Here is a 25,603-nt window from a genome sequence, read left to right on the forward strand (position 1 = left end):
CCACCCACATTTCTCTGGCCCTGATCCTGGAAACACTTCATCACATGTGGATTTTTATGTGTAGACACTATGTGAAAAATACAACATAGATTTCCCATACTTCGGTCTTCTGGGCTCCAAGAAAGAAAACGACAAGATACTTGATTTCACTGATCAGGTTTTTTTTTTTTTTGTATGAGGACAAAAATTGTAAATAGCTTCATGTTGATTAAATTGTTGGGAGTTGATCACTGAATGATGGCACTCAAATTTTTAGATGCTTTATTTTTGCACGGCTGTACCATAACATGCTTAGATTTCTGCTTAGATTAACCTGATACCAGCATTAATATTGCCTAAAAAGTTAATTGTAACACTGTGCGAAAGTGCTATGCTAATACTGTGGGGTACAACATTTTTGTTCTTCGTGTTACCGAACATGAAACTTGGCCATATTCAAAGTGAAACAATGTATATTTAATTGGGAGGACTATCCAGATTAAATCTTGAGTAAATCCAATTTAGAGGACCACGTTTCAGTCTGTGTAGAGGCTTTGGAAGATCGCTTTAAGAGCTAGCACTTTCCAGTTGTAAACTTTGACAATCGTCCTCTAATTTGTGCTCCTTTTTTTAGTCAGGTTTGATAAGGACACGGAAGATCGAATTCCTTATATCTCCATTACCTCAGCAGCTGGCGCAGGAGCACAACTACACATCACCTGCTGGGCACCATCCTCATGTCTTATATAAACGAACAGCTGAAGAAAAGGTGCACCGGTACACAGTAGAGTCCAATCCCAAATCCTTTTCTCTTGGCCATCATAGAACTCACATTTACCACAAGTATCACACGCAAGCGAATGGTTACCATCATGGAAGGTTTCAAAAGCAACATTTTTGTGGACGTCGCAAGAAATGTATGTAAGGAAACTTTCTCTCCTTGTTTGAGATAGTGGCTCTTAGAGACTGTATGGTGATAGCTGCAGTTTAGTCAGCTTTGTGATGGAGATGTAATAATTTAAAATAGTATGGCTATAAAGGGAAATAGATATGGGAAATGTGATTATTCCTTTAAATTGACTTCATAATTTCTTTATTAAGCAATCAGAATCACTGTTTAGTTTATCTAGATTAAAAGATCCCTTGCCTGACTTTTTTTTTGACATTTACATAGTTTTCAGTAAGGTATTCTGTCTCAGATTGCTGCTCTTCCACAGATAGTCCCTGAACTGTTCCCTGTTAGTTTGGGGAAATATAATTAATTAGGCTTAAAGATGGGGGAGAAGCTTTCTGAATCATTCATTTATGAAGGATGGAGAATAAATCTGTCGGAACTCACCGTATGATAATGAAATTTTCAGCAACTGAGAACTTCCTAACTAAACTGTTTAAATAAAATTTTGGAGCCACTTCCTAAAAGACATTTTAAAACATATTATCCTGCCAAGGTCTATTCCGAGTCTTTCATTAGGCCCCAGATTTCTAAGCATTTTAGAGTCCCTTTGGACTCTATATGTGTACTTAGAATGTTCAGTTGAGTCTCTTTGAAAGCTGATCTGCTTCTGACTTGAATTTCTTAATAAGGGTCTTTTGGATTTAGGATTGCTCACAGTATTGAAGATATTGTCAATCCAGTTATATTCTTCCAGCTTCCTGCTTGAGCAAGTGAGCAAGTTCCTTTTCCAAAAGCCATAAAGGGAATGCAGAGAAAAAAACAAATAGAAGGGAAGGAATGAGAAAGGAGATCTTAGAAATGATGGCTGTCTGAGACTGAGGCCTATTTGAAGCCTGAAAACTGCTTTTTAAAAACTGACTGCTTCTTCAGAAGCCTTGTTTCCTGAATTGAAAGCTAGGCTTCAATGCCAGGTGCTGTGATTCAAATTGTAAACTTGTGCATTCTGAGGAAGGTCAAAGCTACCTCATTACATACAGGAGACCCTTCCCTCCTATCTGGTTTTCATGCTGACTGCTTCAGAGCAAACGAAATGTTGCTAGAATAGCTCATGTGCTCTGTGGTATCTTATTTTATTTGTGTTGTTCACTTGAGTTTCTTACATCTTATTCACTCTATCCTCTATTACTGCCTGTCCAAATTCAGAACTATTCATGTCCTCCTCAGCTTTTACACAGTGCTGGTTCCTGTATTAAATGAGAACATCTAATTTGGCCACCTGGAATAGAAAATTTTAGCTTGAAAAAACAAATGCACAAGCACTGAGTATGAAGCAGAACAGAAATCAATTCTATTAATACTGCCTGTATTTAAGATTAATTTAACCTAACCTAGGAATGAATCAATGCTTGCTGAACAGGAGGGAAGAGCAGTCTGTCATAAAGACAGCTTGACCAACTCACCATATTTTAAAATTTCCTGTATTGGGAGTTTGTAAGGGCTGGAAAAGATAATCATCTTTCAAACTCCTCCTCACAATCTGGCTTCAGATCATAAAAAGTGACTAGTCAGTAGATCATGCTTAAAACATATTTCTGCTTAGGTTCTATTAGCAGCAGTGAAACTCATCCAAGAGCAAAATTCTACTGCTTGTAGATTAGTCTACAGAACATGTAAATAGGAATACAAGAATCTTACTTTTGTGGTATTTCCTTTCTGTGTTGGTAGTGGACATCTGTTGTGGAGTTTTTTTATGAACCCTGCTATGTAAGTAGCACATCCCAAACTCCTCAGGACAGGCCAAATGTGGGTATTCTGTTAATTTTTTATTTTTATTTTTTTCCTACAGATGCCACCATTTTATTATATTGGTTATTTATTTATTTACTTTACACTATATGTACGTGTATGGTTTTCTTATTTAGTTCTCTTCTTGTAATCATCCTACCCTGAAGAAGGAATCAGATCTTGATAAATATACAAGAGCTTCCTGCCCAGAAGTATTACATACTGTAAAAATAATCTAAGGCTCTAAATCTTTGTTATTTCCTTATCTGATGAAAACTGCTCACAAATGATCTGAACCCTTCCCCAAACTGAGTTTTATTTCCTTTTAGATGCACCTAAGCCACCCACAGAAGAGACATATATTCGTTCAGATGAATATGGGACTTCTGCTAGGTTCAGGAGATCATCTGCTAAAATTCAGAAAAATGGAAGTCTAAATGTTGAAACTCTTGTTGTGGCAGATAAAAAAATGGTGGAGAAACATGGCAAGGAAAATGTAACAACATACATTTTAACAGTTATGAATATGGTAAGATCTGATGTACTTGAAGTGTGTTATGACGTTTGTCCTGTGGAATATTGTCCTGTCAAACTCGTATCTTTCATCAGACAAACTGTGATACCAAAAAGAGCATGCACACCTTACACAAACTCTTCTTCAGGTGTCATCTAGTGTATTACTTAGGTCAAGAAGCTTTTTAAAAAAGGGGTTTTTAGATCACTGTCGTGTAAAGAACATAAATGTTTGGAAAATATTTAAAAATGTTAAATTCTAAAATGTGTATCGTGTAGTACAAAGGAGTCATTCATGAGAAATAAAAATTCACTTTGAATAAGTGGAGTGGTTTGGGGCATAATTCTGGGTTTGGATTAATCCTACAAGGTATATAATTTCATTAATGTACTGAAAGTTGAAGCTGAACGTGATAACTCAATTCATGCGTCTAGTCTACTTTAAAAGGATTTTTTAATATATGTAGTTGATGTTTCTTCTTCAATAATCACTACAGGTTTCTAGTCTGTTTAAAGATGGAACAATTGGAAGTGACATAAACATTATCGTTGTGAGCCTCCTCCTTTTGGAACAAGAGCCTGTGAGTTGTGTCAGAATTTTTGTGGTGTATATTTTGTTTCATACTGTTCGCAAGGAGCACTGGACATTCCCATTTTATGTATGTGAACTTTCATTAGAGTTTGTTATGATATAAAATGTAAGAAGAACACTGAAATAACAAAAACCTCAAAAAGCATGTTTTCTACATTCCATGTTTTTCCATTTTTTAATACTAAATCTTAATTTTCACTTAAATGTTCTTTAGAACCTTAAGATAAATCTTAACAGTAATCCTGCATTTTCTTAGAGAGAGCTGTAAAGAGAAATCTAATTAAGAATCATTTAAATACATTGAAAGGTTTTGAACTAAGCTCTCCAGTGTGATAATCAGAAGGAAGGAGTCAAAAGTCACAGTGTAGACAGCATACAGCAGAAGTGGGAATGGAACTGACTGTTTTGTCAATAGTCCTGAAAGAGAAGAAGAAAAAACCTTTCTGATGAAAAGAAATTTGTGAGGTATTCATTTACCTGGATAATATTTGTCCTCCAGAGAAGTATCACACATACTAATCACAAGGTAGAAAATATTTCAGCATTCAGCTTAATTGGGAATCAAATGTATTTGTATGCTGTAATTCCAACCATTGACTCTGAAAATATTATTTGGGGAATGCTTCAGTTTTATTCTATAATTCTAATACATTCATTCACCAGCTGGTCCTCACAGACAATAAATATAGGAATGCATAAGTTCACATAGAGAAAGAAAAATCCCTATTCCCTAACTAACTCTTCTTCCTTCAGTGATCTTTCTCAAGTACTGATGGAAGCATCTTATTTCTGTCTTTGAAATACCTACAGGGTGGATTACTGATTAACCACCATGCGGACCAGTCACTGAATAGCTTTTGTCAATGGCAATCTGCTCTAGTTGGGAAGAATGGAAAGCGCCACGACCATGCCATCTTGCTTACAGGTTTTGATATCTGCTCCTGGAAAAATGAGCCCTGTGATACTTTAGGTATGATATGAAAACTTCTGGATGTGAACAGCAACATCTTCATTTATAGACACTGCAGTGTCTTAAAATAAGAAAAGTCATTTTTTGCATATAATGTTAGACTTGTTGAACAGGAAAAAGCAGTACTACCATGCAGTATTAATACTACATAGTTTTCTTTGGAGTACCTAGCAGAGAAAGATTTCCAGAATTATTGCATTGAAGACGTTCTTCTGAATTATCACCTCTGGAAGGAATATTTGGGATTTTGAAAATGTTTATGAGCCACTCTGATTAGATTTGTTTTGACCTTCTTTTATTTTATGTATTTTACATTTTATATTTTATATTATGACTACTTACCCTTTTTGAATGAGATTCCTCCCTTATTTGGGAACAGTAAAGACACGTAGGGGTAAAGAATAATCCTTACCAATAAAGTGCAATTAGGATGGTTAGGATTGTGTTGCATTAACTTCTGATACAGGATCTCCTTTATTGTCAAATAGAAGTCTGCTTTAATTTTTCCATAATAAATCTGGTGAAGAAGAAAATCATATTGCATCTTTACGCACCATGATAGAATGGTTATTAAGATCAGTGCAGATGATATATATATTTAGCAGTCTGTAGAGGAACAACCTTTTCTACTGTTTCCTTCCTTCAGGATTTGCACCTATCAGTGGTATGTGCAGCAAATACCGTAGCTGTACCATTAATGAAGATACAGGCCTTGGACTGGCTTTTACAATTGCTCATGAATCTGGACACAAGTAAGTTACATTTCATGAGTCTCACCTGCTCCTTCTATAGCTTAATTTGCATGTGAATGGATGTTTTCCTGTGAAACCTACTCTAGGGAATTTGCTCTAGCAGGAGATTTGGACTAAATGATCTCCAGAGGTCCCTTCCAATCCTGAGGATTTTGTGACTCTGTGAATTCTGGCTAACCACTGGCAGTACAGTAGCATCACTACTCTCTATGGAACAAACCTGAAATCAAGGCTTAGAGAAAGTGTGGACATATGGTCACTTTACTGTGTATCTTTCAAAAGCAGTGCTACTGTATTCTGTTGTTTGCTCAAGGCATGAATCCTTCTGCATGGCTGAATCAGGACTATTTAGTTTTCATTGTACAAATATGCTCTACAGTATATACTATGACCTAACGTCTACATGAGTGACCCTTTCACAAGTTTCTGTACATCTGAAGGGAAACAAGGAATTAAAGAATAATCCAGCTACAAGTGAAGTCCATGGGAACAGAGCCAATGCATTCAGTAGGACCAAATATGTAAAATGCGTAGGGCTTGATCCTCCTGCCACACTAATGCAATTTCACTGACCTCAGTAGATTTTTAATGCGCTTCCATCAGAATTAGGAAGAGAATTATGCCCATAGCTCATTTTTCAAGAATTACCCCCTTTGGTAGACTAATCTTCCTTCTTATTTGTTTTCTTCTTACTGACTTTGAGAGATTACACTTGCAATATCTTTTCTTCAGTGTTGATTTTTTTTTTTTTCTTTTCCACCACTGCTTTTGATTCTTTTGATTACACAGCCTTTGGTATACTTCTATACTCTTGTCTAATGATATGCATCTTACATTCTGGAAAACATCTACCCCAGATACAAACCAGCTTTATTATCCTATGTTCATGTTCGTGTTCCTGAGACTACCCAGGGTAACATGTAAAATGACAGAACTTGGTCTCTGTGATACAAAGATTTGTGGAAGAAAAATGTCCTCAAAACTATTGCCAGGAAATCCTAGCAATCACAAATACGCAGAATGCAGCTTTGGGAAGAGTACTCAGTTTTATGATCTAAAGGTGTGAGGTACTTCAGTGCAATTCTGAACATTCAGGATCTCTGTCTACTGATCAGTGTTTATATAACAGGTTAAGAAGTGCTCTTACACTGTGTTTGTGTTGGAGAACAAGTGATGTTCTGTGGCAAATAATGAAAGTTCATACTATGGTAAAAAGTATTTGTTTGACAAGATGATGCATAAAGGACATTTCTTGGAGTTTTCTCATTTCACTCATTGTGTGTCTTTGAAAGTTACACACCTCTTTGTTACGGTCTTTTTATGGTTTCATTTAAGTACTTTATGTCTTTACCTGAAAGTTTTAACATTTTCTTTGGGAGTTCAGAGCCCATTTTGTCGGTGGATATTAAAACTGGATTCTTTGGCTGCAATGCATGTGAACAAAGCTTGTATCTTATAAAAGATTATAAAATATTAGCTCAGTTGGGACTTTTTTTTGTCCATTTGTGGAATGAGCCGTATATTTTAGCATGCTTGGAGCCACAGTTGATGGCAACACATTCAGTAACTGATGAGCCTGCAGTGATTTATAATAGAGGATTGAGCCCAGTAAATTGGATATTCTCTGCACATGCACGCATTGCATTTATAAAGTTGCCAGTGTATTACAATGTTGAAGTAACAGACTATGAAATTTCTATTCAGAACATACTGAAATTCACAAATACCCTGTATAATGAGTAAATACAACATAGTGAAACAAAACCTATTAAATTAAATTTATTATGAAAATTAAATTTATTATGATCATAAGCTCCACATCATTTATCACTTTCAATGTGGCTTTTATTATTGCTTACTTATTATTAATGCTACTAAATGCTTCTTTATATACTATGCATGTTTTCCTCAACTGGCCCTACATGCTGTCCTTAACTAGTAATAATAGTGACTCTGGGGTAATTTCTGCACAACAGTTAGCTGCACAACTCATCAGCTGCAGTTTTTTTGTTTGGTTGACTGACTTTTTTTCTTCCTTATAAAGTACTCAATATTTTAGAGATGTGAACATAGAGCATCTAGAGTACAAACCTGATTTTGACATTCATTTGCTTCATTTGACTAGGACTGTGAAGACAAAGAACAATAGTTTTGACTTGAACTTCTTAGTATCTCTCTGTTTCACCATGATATTGCATGGAATTCATCATCTGTTAATCTGTTTATTGAAGAAGGTGATATAGTAGATTCTTCTCTGTATTCCCTCTAAGTGTTCCTTCAAAGAGCAATATCATTAGTAGCAAGAGGCAGTTGACTCCAAATACTGTAAGTTGTTGGCTTCTTATGGAACGTCCAACAAGGTGGCCAAGTGCAGTAGTTGTTTTTGTAAGCACAGGGAAAGGCTTTCATGACTGAATGCATCTGCTCATTTTAGATGTAGCATAAAACAGATGATAATAACATTCACTTGCAATTCATGAAAAACCAAACAGGCAGGATTTCATGAAAAAATAAGAAATGGTTAAATGTAAAACTTCTCATACAGTCTGCAGCTGGTAATTAGATGCCACTGTCTTGTCATGGGCTCACACTACAGAGCTCCTATTCATCACCAATATGGGTCTTTCTTGAAAAATTACTATCTTTTTCTAATTAGACTGAAGGCAGTAAAATCTGAATGCTACTAAATGGAGCTTGTTTCATAATAACTGTCATTTTTGTGGTGTTTTGTGCTTGTTTTCAACTCTGTGGATTTCAGTCATAGAAGCGTTGCCTGTAATGTGTTTCTCCTGCCTCAAATTGTTTCTGGCTTCTGATTAATCAACATTTTCACTCTTATGTATGGCTCTTTTTCAGCTTTGGTATGATTCATGATGGAGAAGGAAATCCTTGTAGAAAAGCTGAGGGAAATATTATGTCTCCCACACTCACAGGAAACAATGGAGTGTTTTCTTGGTCTGTATGCAGCAGGCAGTATCTCAACAAATTTCTCAGGTAGGTCAGATGTAAATCTGGGCCAGAGCCAGGGAATGTATCTTACTAACTGGGCTTGAACTTTTGAACAGACATAAAAATTACTTAAGTGTGAAATGTACGTCTTTTAAAATGTACTCAAACCAGTGCACTATTTGAGCTCTCACACTTGGACTTTTGAGGCATACAGGTGGTATGGTATTTAAGTGCCTTTGTCCTGCCTCATTTCAAAAGAATGGCTTTCATCTTCTATGAATATCCTACATTAATGACTGGCATATCATTCCTTCTCAGGCATTCCTGTCAGCAACTAGCTTTGTTAGAGAATTAGCAGGAAGTAAACATAAAAGAGAGCAGTCAGTGCTACCAAAGTCATTACAAAATGCAAATTAACATTAGTGGACTTTCTCCCTAAAGTTTCTCTCTTGATCTAGCTCGTGTCATGAGTTTTAAGTTTTAAGTTTTTCATACACTTGTCGTGGAGAGAAAAAAAAAAAAAGAGAGAAGATCTGAAGATCTATCTATTTCTCCGGAGTGTTAGCATTATTCAGTGATGCTTTTAAACAAGCTGTATTTTAGTTTACATTTGATGTCATCATAACTGCACTCTTTTCTCATAGAACTTTCCTTTTATTGAGTTTGTCGTACATAGGGAGGCTATACTTCATTATGCAAAAGCGTGTAACAGGTATCAGACAGAGATCCAGTAAGGATCTGTGAGGATCTCTGTAGATCTAGGATTTAAAGTAAGCAAGAATCAAGCACCTATGTTCTGTGGATCCAATGCTTGAATTCCAATTCAGTATCTTAAAGCAGTAAGGGAAAAGGGAAAAAAGAAAGAGCTCTGGTGATTTTGCCTTCCTCAGTGATGCAGCATATTCAGATTACCCAAATTTAGAATTAAAAAACCATGTAAGCCCTCCAGTGTGCAGTATGGCCCAAGAGACTTACACTTGGAAGATATATCCAAAGTGATCTTCCAAATATATGGTTTCTCAAACACAGATAAAGGAAAAAAAGTAGACCATAGCACAGCTTTGGCATTTAGCTGGATCCAGCCGGCCTAAAGCACACAAGCTGCAGCAGGCTTCTGTTTGTCAATCTACAATATGTGAATGCTGCAATGAGCTGGTATCTGTGTTGTCTCCATTGTTTCCTGATTTTGGGAACCCACTGCAGGAAAAAAGCAGAATAGATTAACTTGTTCTTGGTTATATGCAAATAAAGAGAACTGAAGAAAGTGACATAATTCTTTCTTGTCACAACAGCCAAAGCCTGGAAATTCTTGCCTCCATAAAAGTTTGCAGGTCAGGCTATCAACAAGATGTGTCAAGATCTTTTGGCTCCTGCAACCAGATATTCTTATTTCAGTACATGACTATAAATCTAATTAAAAGTACTGTATACCATGCTATGTGTTTTTACTGTTCTGTAACAAATTGTTTTGATACGAACATCACAGTCATTATTACTACATTCTCATTATAGTACAGCTCAAGCTGCCTGCCTGATTGATGAACCTAAGCAAACTGGACAGTATAAATACCCTGACAAACTGCCAGGGCAGATGTATGATGCTGACACCCAGTGCAAATGGCAATTTGGAATAAGAGCAAAAGTGTGCAACCTCAGCTTTGTAAAGGTACCTATTGATATTATTGTAACACTGTTACAATATGTAAAAATGTAAAAATAACAGTGAGGTTTCCAGAGGCCAGGACTATTTATCTACCATACCTTGCTTGGCAATTTGCTTTGAAGGCTTTTTGCCTCCTTTAAGAGATGTCATCATTCCAGAGGAGTTTCAAAGGGAAATTTGTTCTTTTCAGGAGTTGTAAGAAGTGCAGTTGAATACATAAGACCCAAGACCTTGCCTTTATGCTTATTTCCTTATGCTTAAGGAAATGAACAGGCAATACAGCTTTGATGAAAACTTTCATGGGATGTGGGAGGTGGCAAAAGGAGGAAGCTTCTTGTTTTACTACTATGCATTAACTTGGAAGTCTGGTAAGGATTTATAAAGTTATATAAGAAAAAAGGGAAACTGACTCAACTTTGTGATGAAGGATTAGTATTTTTTCTTCTTCTCTTCAGGATATTTGCAAATCTCTCTGGTGCCATAAAGTGGGTCACAGATGTGAAACAAAATTCATGCCAGCAGCAGAAGGAACAGCTTGTGGTATAAATATGGTAAGTGAATGACAAAAGGGGAAACATTTTAGCAGAATTTTTAAATAACGTGGGAAGTTTTGGGGTTCTGACAGCCCAGGACCATCAGTTAACATGGTTTTTTTGGAGAACATTACCCAAAAAATATATTCTGCAAAAGAACAGTTTTGAAGACTTGTACTTTAAAGATCTTAAACTCAGAGCTTGGACAATGTTCTACTTCAGAGTTCTTGTCAAACTGAAAACTATCTCAATTGGAAACATTTGGTTTATTAGGCTAAAGCACTTGAGCTTTTAAATGTCCTATTTTTTTTTTTTTCTGTTTTGCACCTACTAGGTACCACTAACTCTGATGGGATATTTTTTGGCATTCTTTTGGCAGTGGTGTCGAAGAGGACAGTGTGTCAAATATGGTGATCATGGACCCAAGCCTGTAAATGGCCACTGGTCTGCCTGGTCTGAGTGGTCACAGTGTACTCGGACTTGTGGAAGTGGGGTCACATATCAAGAAAGACACTGCAACAATCCAAAGTAAGACATAGATATGAAAAGGTATTGTTTTTATACTAATTATGTTATTAAAACAAAAGAAAACAAAAAGAATATAGTCAATTTCTTGAGAGAAATATGTGTGAAATGCTTCTCAGGCTCTTTTTCCATGTCCAGTAAGACCAGTCAGTAGCTGAAGGACAGGCGTATGTTCTGCTAGTAGAAAGTAGTGGCTGACTGAAGACTTCTAGAACACTGAAACATCTATACAGCCCAACTTTTTGAATTTATTGTGTGACACTGCAGTTTATCAAACACCTGCTGCAGTAGAGAAATGCCACACAGACACATTCACACCTAATAATTTAAGAGTAAGTGAAATAATTCTTATAAGCTATTAAAAGACTCCTGGTGGGATCAGACTATCTTGTATAATAAACCAAAGTTGTTTAAAGTCAATATCAAAATGGTTGTAGACAGATGACTTTGTATGTCTGCCATGTTCTTTGTATTCTTCCACGTTTCACAGGTCATAAAGTTGCTGAGCCATAGAATTGTATGGTACCTCATAAAACATTTCTGGTTTGTTCCTCTAGTGAATGTCTTACTGCTGTAAATACTACTATTCCACACACTACTATTTCAGGGTAGAAATAAAATGTTATCAGATCAAAATCTTTTCCAAGTACTCAAATTATTGCAACTTACTAAAAAAAAAAAAAGATTTCACTATTCCATACAAAACTTTAACAGGCACATACATATGAATTTGTCATTGCACACAATAAAAACAGCATTTAAACTACAGTAATAATAATAATAATAAAAAAGAAAACATGAGAAGTTTATATGAGGCTGTAAGGAACCCTCATACCTATTATAGAGTGCTACACTAGTAATATCCAAGCTTCATATATTATGTTGAGGGAAAATGCAAAAATGTAAATTAGTTAAAATAGTCTTTATTACCCTCAGTCAGTCAATCTTTGCAGATTCATAGCAGAGCATTCTCAACCTTTTCTGTCATTTCTCTGTGGTTTTTCTTACATAAAACTAGTTGGATATTTTCATTTTTAAAAGTATTTAGCAAGAGAATAAAGCCTTAATTTTGTCATACATATATCAAAATCTTTTTCTTACCTTAGAGTCTGTTTTTCCTGCTACATTTGCATGTATGGATGTCACTTTCCCTCTGAGGCAGAAAAAAGTACATTAGTTGCAATGTTTCAGATTGGCTCATTGTAATAATTAGTAATGATTTCAAATGATGTTAATGCAAAAGCTCTTCTTTTTGAAATGTGCCTTGTTGTAGCACTTTGAATTTAAAACTTGCATTCAGAGTGATCTGTCTATTCTAACTTCTGTAAAACCTGATGTAAAACCAAATGTCAGAACTGGACTGTATCTCTACAAAATCTAATTTTATTACAGTAGTGTTTATCCAGTAACTCCAGTTTATCCAGAGCAAAGAGAATAAACTGCAAATCTCTCTCAGAGTAAGAGTGATTAAAGGACTGTATAAAAGCCATCTACACAACACTGTATAACAGTGAATGAATATTCAGGTGACTGTATTTCACATCACAGAACTTTCGTATGTAAGTAGAATCATTAGAAAAATGATCCTACCCATTTTCAATGTTAAACCATATGGAAAGATTTATAGCCTACTGACTGTTCATTGTTCACTTCTAAATCTACAGATAAACAAAGAATAATGATTCCTTTCTTTCTGAACTTCTGAAATACATTTCAGATGTTTATACATTTCAATATATATATTATTTCATACGTAAGATATTTATTTCAGTCTTCTTAATCCAGGTTTGTGTAGGAGCTAATGTTTGTTTTGTTCAAATGCCTGACAGATGATTTTGGATAGCAAAGTTCTGAGAATGCCAATAAATAATATGTGTTTGTATAAGAGATTATGACAGGGGCTGTGGATCTCTGAAGAACTGACTGGACTCTAACATGTTTTTTTAAGATTAGTACTCCATTTTTTCTGAACAACTGACTTAGGAACACTGAGGGAAACTTCTAGGTTTCTGGTGATTTCAGTGGTGACACACCTTACTTAAAAGCTTAAAGACAGGTGAGGAATGTAGCTCCAGGCTGCTGCTTATGAAAATCTCATTATCTGTGTTTGTATGTGAAATTCACCTCTTGAAAATGATATCCAACCAATTCAATTTCCTTTTGTTTGATAATTACAAGATGGATGTTTTGTCTATACCCAAGCAGCTCTGGCTATGGCTTCTGAATTATCACCTCAGTTCTGTGTGAATTTGTAATAACAAACACGTATGGAGGTCATCTGTAGAACATGGCCAGCAAGATTTGCTAAAATCACTATGTTTCTCTAAATTGTCCCAGTGTAAATTCATGGATCTGGTTTTCACACATCACATTTTACAATCAAGGTACTTTTCCAAGATACAAATATGTTAAATCAGTTAATAGTTTGCTGAGAAAGAACCTAAAGAGTGAGAGATTTAAATGAATACCTAAATCATATCTCTGATTGTGAAAGACATTTTAGACCGTTTGAATATGTGCAGAGAACTATTGTCCATCTTTGTGACACTGTCATAACATGGCCATTATATGGGTAGGAAGTTGAATTAAATTAATTACAAACCATGGGAAAAAAAAGTAGTCCAGAAATTTCAGTTTAATTCCCTATTCAGTTTAATGTATTAAATGTTTCCCCTCATCAGATTAGTTCCATGATTTTATACTTCATGTTGCATTCCAGTGAATAGCAATTTTATTTTCCGTCATTGTTCATTAAGTGTATTCTGAAAAGGGTAGAAACTGTACGATTTATTTAAGTTCCACTTGTAGCATTTTAATATTTGACTCTTGTATGAAGTGGAGTTTGGCAACTTTGTACTCATGCTGCTTTTACAATTCATTCTTTGGACACAGATCTTTTGCAGTCCTTTCTTACTTAGTTACTTACTTACTTCTCCAGTTATCATCAGTATGGCCTCAGTTCTATCAGCATTTATTCATGCAAGCATCTTTACCAGCCTATGCCAAAGCTGGGAAGGTACACACATGAAAGTTTAGGCTTCATCTGCACTCAGGGCACTATACTGCTATAGTGGAATACCAATGAGCATGGTAATACTCACAGAGCTTCTGTGAGCCTCAAAGCTAAAACCTGTTGGTATAAACCAACTAACAGAAGCATGATTTTATCGGTGTAGATAATAGCCTTTTCCCTGAAATTTGCTTTTATAGCCCTTTAGATTCCTGTGAGTTACTTAACACTTCCTGACATCATGATGTAAGAAAGGAAGTTGGAAATGCTTCTATGGATTTTCTGGCCAGCAGTTTCAGTAATGAGAGTGTACTGTAAGATCAAAATACTGCTGTGACAGGGTTGGAGAACAGAATGCCTGTTTCAGTGTTTCCCTAGTTTGGTGGAATTTTATACCATCTTCAAATACAAGCCTGTGGCTAGAGATCATGATCTAGCCATAAATAATTCTATTATATCATTTATTTGGTGGCATTTACTTGGAATAAGGTTGCTTCTTTTCTGTACACTAAAGCAGATTTGTTCTCTGGGGTAGAAGAGGTCAAAAAAATCACACATGTGCTGAAGCTGAAAAGAAAATCTGTAGAGACTTGAGTAAGAACCCAACACTTGGCTGACTTAACTGCAAGCTCCCCCAGTTGCAAAGTCAACACAAACACTCCTGGACTTCATGGATGTTTCACATCCTTCCTGCCCTTCAAGGAATGAATTGCCACCACCTAAGACAGAAAATCTGACTCTAAGACCTTTACTGCTGTACTGTCTAGTATCAGCATAGTTAGTAGATGAGCACAAGAAAAGGTCAGCTAAAGTGTTTCTTCCACAGTATGTTTCTCTGGTGCTTCAACTCAGTTTTAAATGGAGTAGAAAAGTGCTTCTCTCTTCGAAGCTGGACCAAGCTGTGTCCGTATTACTCCATAATCAGAAGTTGCTTGAGATACTTGGTATGGCTTACAGTTTACAGTATGCTTTTTAAGGCTTTAAACAAGCAATACTGATCATACTTGCTGCACCCATACCTTTTATATTAACTATACATTTAGCTATCATCTCTATGTAATATTTTACATTTAAATATGTATTTGATAGTATTTATATTTAAAATTATCTTAACTACTACTAATTATTAAATAACTAATAATTTGTCTAAGTACTTTTACCATCTCATATGTTTTATGCTCATTTTTCCCTAATGTGTGTGTGTGTGTAATATGCTCATGGCAACCACTGAAAGATCATAGCTTATTTTCCAAGTTTTCCTAATTTTTAAATATCATAGTATAGATGTGTGAATAATTTTTATTTTTTTTTTATTTGATGCAAGAAATAATATAGTATCACAAAGTTCTTAAGAGTTTGGGGTTTTGAAGACTTGGCTCAATGCTTGCAGATATATATCTGAGAGCAATGGAACTGCAAAAATAACATCAGTGGATTCTTAGGAGATCCAGAGGGAATAAAAAAGTGAGTGAGTATATTTCTCAGCAGTTTATGAGACCCTTCAGTCACTTTAAAAAATGCAGTTCTTACATTTTTACATTGGCTTACAGCTGTGTGCATAGATCAAGTAGTAACAAACACACACACGTACATATTATTCTGATAGCATAAGATATGAGCAAACTAACAGAATGCATTCTTTTCATCCTCTCCAGAGTAAGGGAAATTATGGTTTGTTGAAGCAGATATGATACATTTGAAGTTACCCACAGATATCAGTGGTATCTTACAGGAGGCAACTATGCATACTTTCCTACTACCTTTCACTGTTTTAAACCAAGCTTTTAAAAAACGATTTACCAGAAAATAAAAACAATGAAATGTGATTATTTTGTTCTCATCTGATCGGTTTTGCGTTATCCTTTATTAACTCCTAGTGTGACAGGCAATTTTTGCACATGTTCATTTGCATTACAGCAGAGTAAGGATAGCCATATAAAAAGAGCGAAATCAGCCAACACAAATAGCCCTATAAATTTTAATTAGCGAAAACACTGTTCACCTCTAGATGCTTGCATCTTTGCTGAGATTGCAGTGATCCATGAAGATAATTCATGGCAACTGCTTTGCTGGGTTTTAGCAACTATGAAAATTAATGGTTTGCGTAAGAAATACCGATTCCCCAAGACAACTCTTATTTTCTCTGTTAATGTGTGTGTAACATGCCAATCACATAAAAAGTAGATGTTGCTAATGATTTTTTTTTCTTTTCTTTCTTTTTAAGGCCACAGTATGGTGGCAAATTCTGCCAAGGTTCCAGTCGTATTTATGAACTTTGCAATAATCAGCCATGTCCAGCAAATAGTTTGGACTTCCGTGCCCAGCAGTGTGCAGAATACAACAGCAAACCTTTCCGGGGATGGTACTACAAATGGAAACCATATACTAAAGTGGAAGGTAATTATGCCACAGCTTCGATGGACAAAGGCAATTGCAGGAAGCAAGCTATCAGCTGTAATTCATCCATATTCGTTAGGCAAATATCACCCTGATGTAAGCAAACAGAAATTCAGTTGGCTTATTTGAGGTATGTTTGCTTTCCAGCATAGTTGAATCCGTCCTCTTATGTGATACCATCTGTACGAACATGCAGAGTTCATTTCGGTTGAGAATTTAAATCTTTGTCCTTAGCATGACTCCCTCGCCATTGCTGTTCCTTTCTTTAATATTATATTAGATATATTTTAGTATAAAGCCAAAATAACAGACAACAACAAAAATGCCATTAATTTTTCTGCATGGGAAATGTGAGCTCACACAGTAAAACTACCAGAATCTTCTTTTCTACGGAATGGTCTCAGATTTCAAAATCTAATCATAAACAAAACTCACTTTTCTACTGGTACAGTCCCGTAAGAATCAGAAAGATAAACAATGTACTGACAAACATCTTCTGAAGTCATCTTTCACTGAGAGATCTTTATAAAATTTAGGTATCAATAGCTATCTCTTGTCTTTTGTGGAATTAAATAATATTTTTAATTTATGCATCTTTATTCTGTAAATACTTTGCATCAGTATTCTCCACTGTACTCTTGATAACATGGTCTCTTTCTCAAAACTGCTACAGATGCTTTGCCTCTGTAGAAAGTGGAGTCCTAATTACAACTGAAAACCCAACTGAATAAAAAAGAATACTGTTTCAAATTTAATTTCATGTTCTTGAACATTGTATATATTGCTCTATTGGTATTAAAATGGTGCTTTGAGTCAACACATACAATTGCATCACTGTATTGGCCAGCATATAATTTATCAGTCTTTTATAAGCACTATATGTGAATAAGAAGAAATTTGATTGACAGTTGCTTGGACTTTTTAGAGGAAATGTGCCTTGCTTAGGGGAAAACCTGTTCCCAGTACTAGCTTCCAGCTGAGCACTTGTGCCATCTTATCTTTTTAAAATTTTAATAAACATTTAGTACAAATATTGCAATTTCCAATTTCTCTTAATAAAAAATGAAATTTGAAACTGGAGACAAATAGAGCTGAAATCATGGCCACATCAGCAAAGCTCACAGAATGTGCCTGCTTTTACACTGCTGTTCAACTCTTAATTCTCTGAGTATGTGGACCATTAAACCCACACATTGTTTTAAACGATATTTGGCTGTAATTCCACCTATCTTGGGATCCTAACATGTCAGGACACAATTAATTCTTGTAGCTGCTAATTGCCACCTAGGATGCAGGAAGAAGCAGCTGGATGCTTTGTGTTGCTTTTTTTGTTTATTTTCAAGCCATGCCCCAGGTCTAGTAATACTTCTTTGTTTTTGTTTTTTTCCCTTCAGAGGAAGATAGATGTAAATTGTACTGCACAGCTGAAGACTTTGACTTCTTCTTTGCAATGTCCAGCAAAGTGAAGGATGGAACCTTGTGTTCTCCTAATAATTACGACGTTTGCATTGATGGAATTTGTGAAGTAAGATAAAATTAAGTTCCTTACAATCCTAATGTCTCTTACTGTTCCTTTTTTCCTTTTTTTTTTTTAATAATAATAAGTGGGAAATTGATTCCTTTGTAGAAAATGCAGCTGTTTCTTCAAATCTCTTGTGTCTGAGTCCTTCACTTCTGCCTTTTGGTTGCAGCAAGTAGGGTGTGATCATGGACTTGGTTCCAAAGCTGTACTGGATGCTTGTGGAGTTTGTAAAGGAGATAATTCAACATGCAAGTTCTTTAAAGGCCAATACTTGATCCAGCACAAAGCTAATGGTAAGGAAAGCTGTTCCACATGATCATCAACTCATTGCTCTTCTGTATCCCCATATAATATATATGATTCCTTGCTCATTAGGGCAGTGGTTAAAAGTCCAGATGTGAACTGAAAATCACAGGGAGAGTGAGAGAAGAGTTCACATTTCTCCTGTTTCTTGGTAACAAGAAAGCTACGAACATAAGTCTTGGTTAGTTAATCTGCAGGAATTCCTCTTGTTTCTTAAAACACTTTCCTTTTATGTATGAATTTCCTTTTTAAAAAGATTTTAGGATTTGTGCAAGTGTGTCAACAGTTCTGATTGGAATGGGACAATGGAATTTCCCATTATGTGTACCATAAGAAGTGAAACACAGCATAATGCCAAACAGGAGAGTATTTCCATGCCCATTTTCAAATTAAATTGATTGAAAGCAATCCAGTTGATATAGAGGATAAGCCAGTCACTAGGATGAAGACTTTTCTTTAGTGGTCTATTACAGTGGTCTATAAAATCCTCTCACTGAAGCACAATCTCTTTACCCCCATGGATATTTCGCAGATCCATTAATTGAAGATATAAGATATGTGACATCTTACATCTCACTACAGTGAGATGTAGCAGGAAATTATTTAGGATATTGTTATATAGAAATATAATACTAGAATAATCTAACTATGCTTTGCAAAATGAGCTGTGTGCAATGTGAGTGCTGGAGGCTGTCAGCAGTGTATGAACTGACTGTAGAATGAAGTAGTGATCCAGTGTTATATGGGGCACTGTGGGGGCTCTATCACGGTGCATCTGACCTCAAAAGGATTGTTGATGACTGAAGTAGGACCTTCCCTACTGTAGAGAAATACAGGGAAAACATAGTAAAACATTTACAGTGAAACCATCATTATTCTGTTCTACATTTTTCTAAGGTGAACTTGCTGCTTCTTGTCTTGAGTGACACAAAAATTCTAGGAATTGAAATACCTCAGAGTCACTCTGATTACAGACTGCATAGGGGGGTTAAAATCAGAACTGCTTTCTTCTTATGGAAATGGAGTAACTTTGGTAGATCAGAACAGCTGCCTTCAGTATCTTCCAAATTGGCTCAAGAAGGAGAAGCCTTCTCTGTCTGTACAATTGCAAAAATGTTGCTTTACTTCTTTTATTTCAGACTACTATGCTGTGGTCACTGTCCCAGCAGGAGCACGCAGCATTCACCTCCATGAAATGCAGATCTCCACCAGCTACCTCGCAGTGCGCAATCTCAGTAAAAAGTATTATCTAACAGGAGACTGGACAATTGACTGGCCAGGAAAGTTTCCTTTTGCTGGAACAGTTTTTGATTATCAGCGCTCATTTAACCATCCAGAGAGTCTATATGCAGCTGGACCAACTAATGAGACGCTGGTCTTTGAAGTAAGCTTTTTTCTATTTATTCTTCCCTTGATGTCTATTACAGAATCAGTAACGACAGCTTTAGCTCTGTGCTGTAGCTCTCAGAGAGATTAAAGAACAGCGTTGAGTCATGATAGTATTCAGACTTAATTGTGTAGTCATGCTACATCGAAAGGCCTTTCAGCAGTTCATCAAGGTTTGAAGTTTACAAAACTGTCACAAATTCAGTGAAAAGAAAGGTGCATAGAACATAGCGTGTATCATTATTTCTCCTTTGCTGCACAATGGTAGTAGTGATTATAAGCACATCCCACAAGTGGTGTGCTATAAAATTTAGTGATGCAAAAAAACAAATCTCAGTTATGCTATAGGGCTTAAAAGTAACACTTTCAAATAGTACCTTGGAAAATGCAGGCACGTGTAGTCCTTTTTACGTCTACCTTGGGACACAGATGGTCTAAGCACCACACATTAGGCTCCTGGGTAGTTTCTGTTAATTCGGTTTTATTGGCGATAGCATCTAGAATAAAAGCTTTTGTATATGTTTATCTCCCACTCGACTTTGTACTACTTACTCTGTCTGCCAGATGTCCTGTGTTGAGACTACGTTGAGGAGAAAGTAAATTTGGTACATAGATGGTTTGATACACCGATGCACTGAAAATGAGCCACAAGTACTTCTGTTGTGGGAAACATCTCTGCATTGGGTTGCCTCACTAGATTTTCTGTTTAAATGTATCAGAACATCTGAGGGTCAATATCTGACTGAATCACCTAAGTGGATCGTTCACCACATTAGTTGTCCTGCTTTGTTGGAAGGCTCTAGCAAATCCCTGCATTTTAACTTGTCTGTTATGTGTGTTTTGATTAATCCTGTCATGGGAGAAGGAAGAAGCACTCCCCAGGAGAGATTCAATTCCTTCCCACTTCTTCCAGCAATACCCTCTCCAGCTCACTAGCAAACACCCCTTTCTCTAGAGAGTATGTGGGGAGCATGAGGGCTGTACCCACTCTGAGGCAGTGGTTGGTGGTTCTTCATCCCATCACGTAACACCGTAACTGAACACTGCTCTCTGCACAAGTTTAGCAGGAGCGGTTAACCAAGAAATCTGCATCCTGTTTCCATTACACAGCTTTGTTCCTTTAAACTTAGAAACACAACAAATATAGACTGTGATATGAAATACATTCTTCAAGGATTATTTAAACTTTCACAGCTATTCAGTCAAGTTTTATTTTAAATACTGAGAAGCCATACCATTATTCATACTGAGTAATGAGCATCTATTTAAGCACTATTGAAGCTCACAGACCTTGAACATATGTTAAATTACCTTAGGATGGACAGTTTGACATAGGAAAAAGGTGTGTATTTTAGCAAATCATCACACTTTGCATTCCCTTTTTAAAATATAGGTTAGCAAGAACATTTTAGTCCAAAGAAGAGTTTTGGCCTACAAGTTACAGACATGCTTCCATGTCCATAAATCATTTCCAAAATAGCCATATAACAAAGAAATAAGCATACTTATGAATGTTATGAAATGCTAATCTGAACTCTCAGGAATCTTATTTGTCATAATACAAAGTAAATTGAACACCATTATTATAGAACTAAAGTATGAATAATAAATTGCCTCTAGATGACTTACTTGGCTGCATGTCATGCAAATACTTCACAGAATAAAGATTAAAGAAAAAACACTTAATGCCAAGTACCACTTCTATTTTCATCCTATCATATTATGCTAAACAGTTTTATTGAGATTTAGCATTTAACTCGAGGCTATTGCTCCTACAAAAGCTTATTTAAACTTTCCTTGTATTTTTATTGAAATACCTACACCACTGACTTTAGTAACTAGGGATTCTAACAACTGCAAATGTTAAAGTTATGTATTCCCCAATTATATGTATCTGTAAGCTGTAATAAAGATGTCATTAAATAATTTAAGCAACAAGCTGAATTCTGGAAAATATGCAAAATCTTGTTTGTTCAGAGATCTCCATTATTTATGCTTTATCAATAACTAAGCAGCAAAAAAATGCCAATGAAAACTAAAGAACACACTTCTGTGTGAAAACACAGATTGCTGAATATCTATTTGCAACATAATAGTGAAACAAGTCCCACTCAGCAATAAATACTAGAAACCGTTGGAAGGCTGAATGATGGAACATTTAAGCATGCTATGTTGTAGATTTGCTTTTATCTCATTTGTAACTTTGAAAGAATTGTACAAAATAAATCCTGCCAGCAAATTTTTTATCCAGTTAAGTTGCTTTTCAGTAAGATGAAGCTTTCCAGGGTCCAGACTTCAATTTCTTCCTGTAATTTAAATATTTTTTCTTTATTTTTAATTATGTTATATTCAACACCAATTTAATAATTATTTTCTGGATTAGATTTTCTCCAGAATAATTCAGTGGAGGTCCTTGTAAGAACACACACTGCGGGGACTGAGAAACTGAATAAACTGCAGGAGTAAATACTGGAATTTTTCAAGCAAGCACCAAATACAAGTTTTTGTAGATGTATTTATTGCTTTTCTACCATGATCAGAAAGACAGATTAGCAGAGCTTGTGCTTAGTTGTGTAGTCATAGTTTTGCTAGACATTTGTGTGGTGACCCAAGCAACCCAGGGTTTCAACTGCATTTCTGGATGCAAATCAATCTGCTGCATCCAGAAGGTTGAGGTTACACACGTCCTCTGAGCAACATTCACAGGAGAGGATGGGAGCAGTGCTCTGCAAACATGGGTCCAGCAAGGTCTAGCACATCTGTGCTCAAGGCAATCACTTCCTTTGAAATGCAGTTTTTCTCCAAAATATTTTCTTGAAAGAGACATCTGAAGCATGTATTAAGAAGGAAGAATGAAACCTAAATAAGAAAAAAACCTTGAAATTCCCTATTGTCTTGCATACCACAAGTAATAGTTCAGCCTTACAGTCATACTACGTTTCGTATTTATGTCTCATTGTACAGCATGTTCCTGTGCATCTGTGTTCTTCTATCAGGTTTTTCCAATAGCTAAGCTGACACGTGTCATTTAATCAGACTTTGCAGTCCTATTCAGTAACGGATGAGAGACGAAAATCACAAAATACTTTTTTTATCTGTCCTGGAATTAAAAAAAAAAAAAACAACAAAAAACCCGACCCCAAATGCACACATATATACATTTACATATGTTATGTATGTGTAATTATGGAACCAGTCAGACCAAAGAAGACAAAGAGCAGCAATTCTGTACTTCAGCTAGGTTGTGGGACTGAAAATTACAAAATTCAGTGGCCAAATGTTTTTTGAGGAGGAGGAGAACATTGTGTGAAGAATGCACAATTCAAATTATAGGATGGGTATTTCGTGAGTACAACTTCTGGAAGCCTAAATGCAGATTTAAATGAGATTTTAAGAATTTATCAAAGCACTTTCTGGACTGTTGAAGAAGTAAGCTGACAGATGTAGCAAAAGCAAAGCAGTGTATACCAGTGCCCTTCAAAATTTGTAAATCTTTCTGAAATGGCTGTTTGTAATATTGATACTTTGGTGATTGTGGGTTTGTAGAAACCAGTAAAAGCCTAAATGAGAAATATTCAGGGCTTGAGAAGGCAGTTCCCAGAATGTCCAAATTCAGATGAGACAGGAAATAACAAAGGTCAACATGGTAGAAATATGATAGTTAAATGATAATTCAGGATCAGAAATCAATACCAGGTTTGAAAATATGATTTCTGTAGCATAATTGTCTCATCTTAAATGGAAACATACTGGATTTTTTTAAAAGTAGTTGAATATATTCAGCTTATTTATTTGTCAGTCATGTAAGGTCACCACTGCCAACTTAAAGACCTTGACAGTATTTTTATCTTAACTGAAAAATACTTAACCTGAGGAAGAACGAACAGTAAATTTGTCATTCATTCATCTAGATTAGGAAATGAGGGCTGAAAGTCATCACCTCTAAATGCTGAAATTACTTTCCATAAGATGCTCACAGAGCATCAGGGACATCAGAGGGCTCCACTGACACAGGTCTCAACGTATGAGGGTCACTGATGACTTCAGTTTGCTGAAATATTCAGTCATCTTCCACCACTGACTGGAATTAAGGGAAAGACTCTGACAGTGCAAAAGAAATTGAACTACTAGGCCAACCCCAAGAATACTGTATAAGCTAACTTAAAAACACAATAGTTTGATGATTGATTTGTCCATTCTATCAGTAAATGAATGAGGAATTAACTTCTATCTGATTTGAGAAAGCCCTGTAACATTTTTCAGGATGAGATACAATCAGTGCCTTCATTGATGTTTACCTCAGACTTGGTGAAATATCTGATCAAGGAATTGTGAAATAGTGGTGAAAAAAATGTGATTTATTTTGACAACGGTAAGTAACAGATGGAAAGGATGCTTTACAAAGAGGTAAATATTCACAGGAAGGCTAATGGATCTTGAAAGCAAGCGTCTAATTAAAATCAGTAAATCACTTCCTCTTTGTCAATAGGGGAAAAAAAAAGAGAAAGAAGGCCAGGTGGAAAGACTTTTCTGATGGTAGAGCTGCCACTGGGAGAAAGCCAAGTTGTAGTTATAAAACATTACATTTATTATTAGCTACTAGATGATAAATTTGTACTGATTTCCCCTAAAGAGAAAGTAAGTTAAAGAAAGCTAAGATGTGCTTATAAGATACAGATGTTGATTCAATACAACAGATAAAAGAGTTCTCCTTTAGTGAAGAGAGACTAGCTGGACAGCGTCCCTGAAGGTTGTACGTTTGGCATGTGAACAGTAAAAAATAAAAAAAATTTAAAAAATGGAGACACAATAACAACATAAGATAAATTTGAAACAGCTGAAGTAGGAATGAGATCATGCAGGACCTCTCAAGGATACTCTATTATTTTTTTTTCCCTTTTAATGACCTTAGTGGATTTTCCTGAAAAAAAACTGTTTGTCATAAGCTTTTAGTTAAGATTTTGTTTAAAGTGACTTTAGAAATATTGAAAGGATAAAAACTCTTTTGTTTTAAGGTCTGGCTTAAGCAACCAACATAGCTGCAATTCTTCCTTTAGTGATGATTTTCTCTACAGGTATTCTTTCACTTTCCTTTGAAGCTCCTGGTGTTAGCCATGGTCAGGGATCCAATGTAACTGCCCATTGAGCCAGTGATCCTGTTTTTTAACTGTTTGTAACAGCTTTCCACAAGCATCATATACTCCATTCTTCCATTTACACTACTGAAAACAAGCTGAATTCGTGAATGCCAGTGAGATTAATCTTGACTGATCAAAGAAATCAGAATCTGGGTTAGCATGTTGGATGTTAATACATTTATTAAATGGCATGTAGACTCAGAGTGGATAAAAGTTGCAGTCTCACAAGCATCTTTCTGAAAATCCAAATAACATAGCCAGACACTGATCTTCTGCACCAACAAGCTTCTTAGCTTGCCCTCACTGGTGTAACTTACAGCTCAGTGGAAACAGCTTAGCTCTAACGTGCGCCTCAAGAAATTATCAAAGACTTACATGACATGGGAGGGACCCAGGAAATGTTGATGCAATTTGGAGATGCAAATCAAAGCTACCATGTATGCGAGGGCTTAAAGTCTGGGCTCGTGCCCATTTCATAAATGATGCGCATGCAGAGTGAGTTAAAAAAGAAAATATATTTTCTTTCAGCAGATACAGGAAGCACATCCAGGTAAACAGTAATTATTCCTTTACTTGGCTGTTTGCTTAAGATCAGCTTGACTTTGTAAGTAGTAGTTGCCTATTTCTCCTTCGCAGAGACTAGGTCATTTTTACATCTGGCTAACCTGCTAGACTCTTGAATATATTCCTG

At 35.9% G+C, this 25,603-nt stretch overlaps 1 protein-coding gene across 1 annotated transcript in view; it reads left to right on the forward strand.

Annotated features, from left to right (window-relative positions):
* Nucleotides 1-25,603, forward strand: part of ADAMTS18 (ADAM metallopeptidase with thrombospondin type 1 motif 18) — a 66,994-nt gene that overhangs the window by 25,996 nt on the left and 15,395 nt on the right. The window contains exons 4-16 of the mRNA XM_042877055.1: nucleotides 614-896; nucleotides 2,989-3,188; nucleotides 3,670-3,753; nucleotides 4,575-4,734; nucleotides 5,381-5,486; nucleotides 8,343-8,480; nucleotides 9,948-10,101; nucleotides 10,554-10,649; nucleotides 10,966-11,159; nucleotides 16,391-16,563; nucleotides 17,958-18,088; nucleotides 18,255-18,378; nucleotides 19,528-19,772. Of these exons, the coding sequence (XP_042732989.1) occupies nucleotides 614-896; nucleotides 2,989-3,188; nucleotides 3,670-3,753; nucleotides 4,575-4,734; nucleotides 5,381-5,486; nucleotides 8,343-8,480; nucleotides 9,948-10,101; nucleotides 10,554-10,649; nucleotides 10,966-11,159; nucleotides 16,391-16,563; nucleotides 17,958-18,088; nucleotides 18,255-18,378; nucleotides 19,528-19,772 (2,088 nt within the window). The remainder of the gene's footprint in view (nucleotides 1-613; nucleotides 897-2,988; nucleotides 3,189-3,669; nucleotides 3,754-4,574; nucleotides 4,735-5,380; nucleotides 5,487-8,342; nucleotides 8,481-9,947; nucleotides 10,102-10,553; nucleotides 10,650-10,965; nucleotides 11,160-16,390; nucleotides 16,564-17,957; nucleotides 18,089-18,254; nucleotides 18,379-19,527; nucleotides 19,773-25,603) is intronic.

The sequence above is a fragment of the Lagopus leucura genome, unplaced genomic scaffold (genome assembly GCF_019238085.1).
Source record: "Lagopus leucura isolate 7727_CA_CO unplaced genomic scaffold, USGS_WTPT01 Super-Scaffold_100017, whole genome shotgun sequence".
Classification (NCBI taxonomy): Eukaryota; Metazoa; Chordata; class Aves; order Galliformes; family Phasianidae; genus Lagopus; species Lagopus leucura.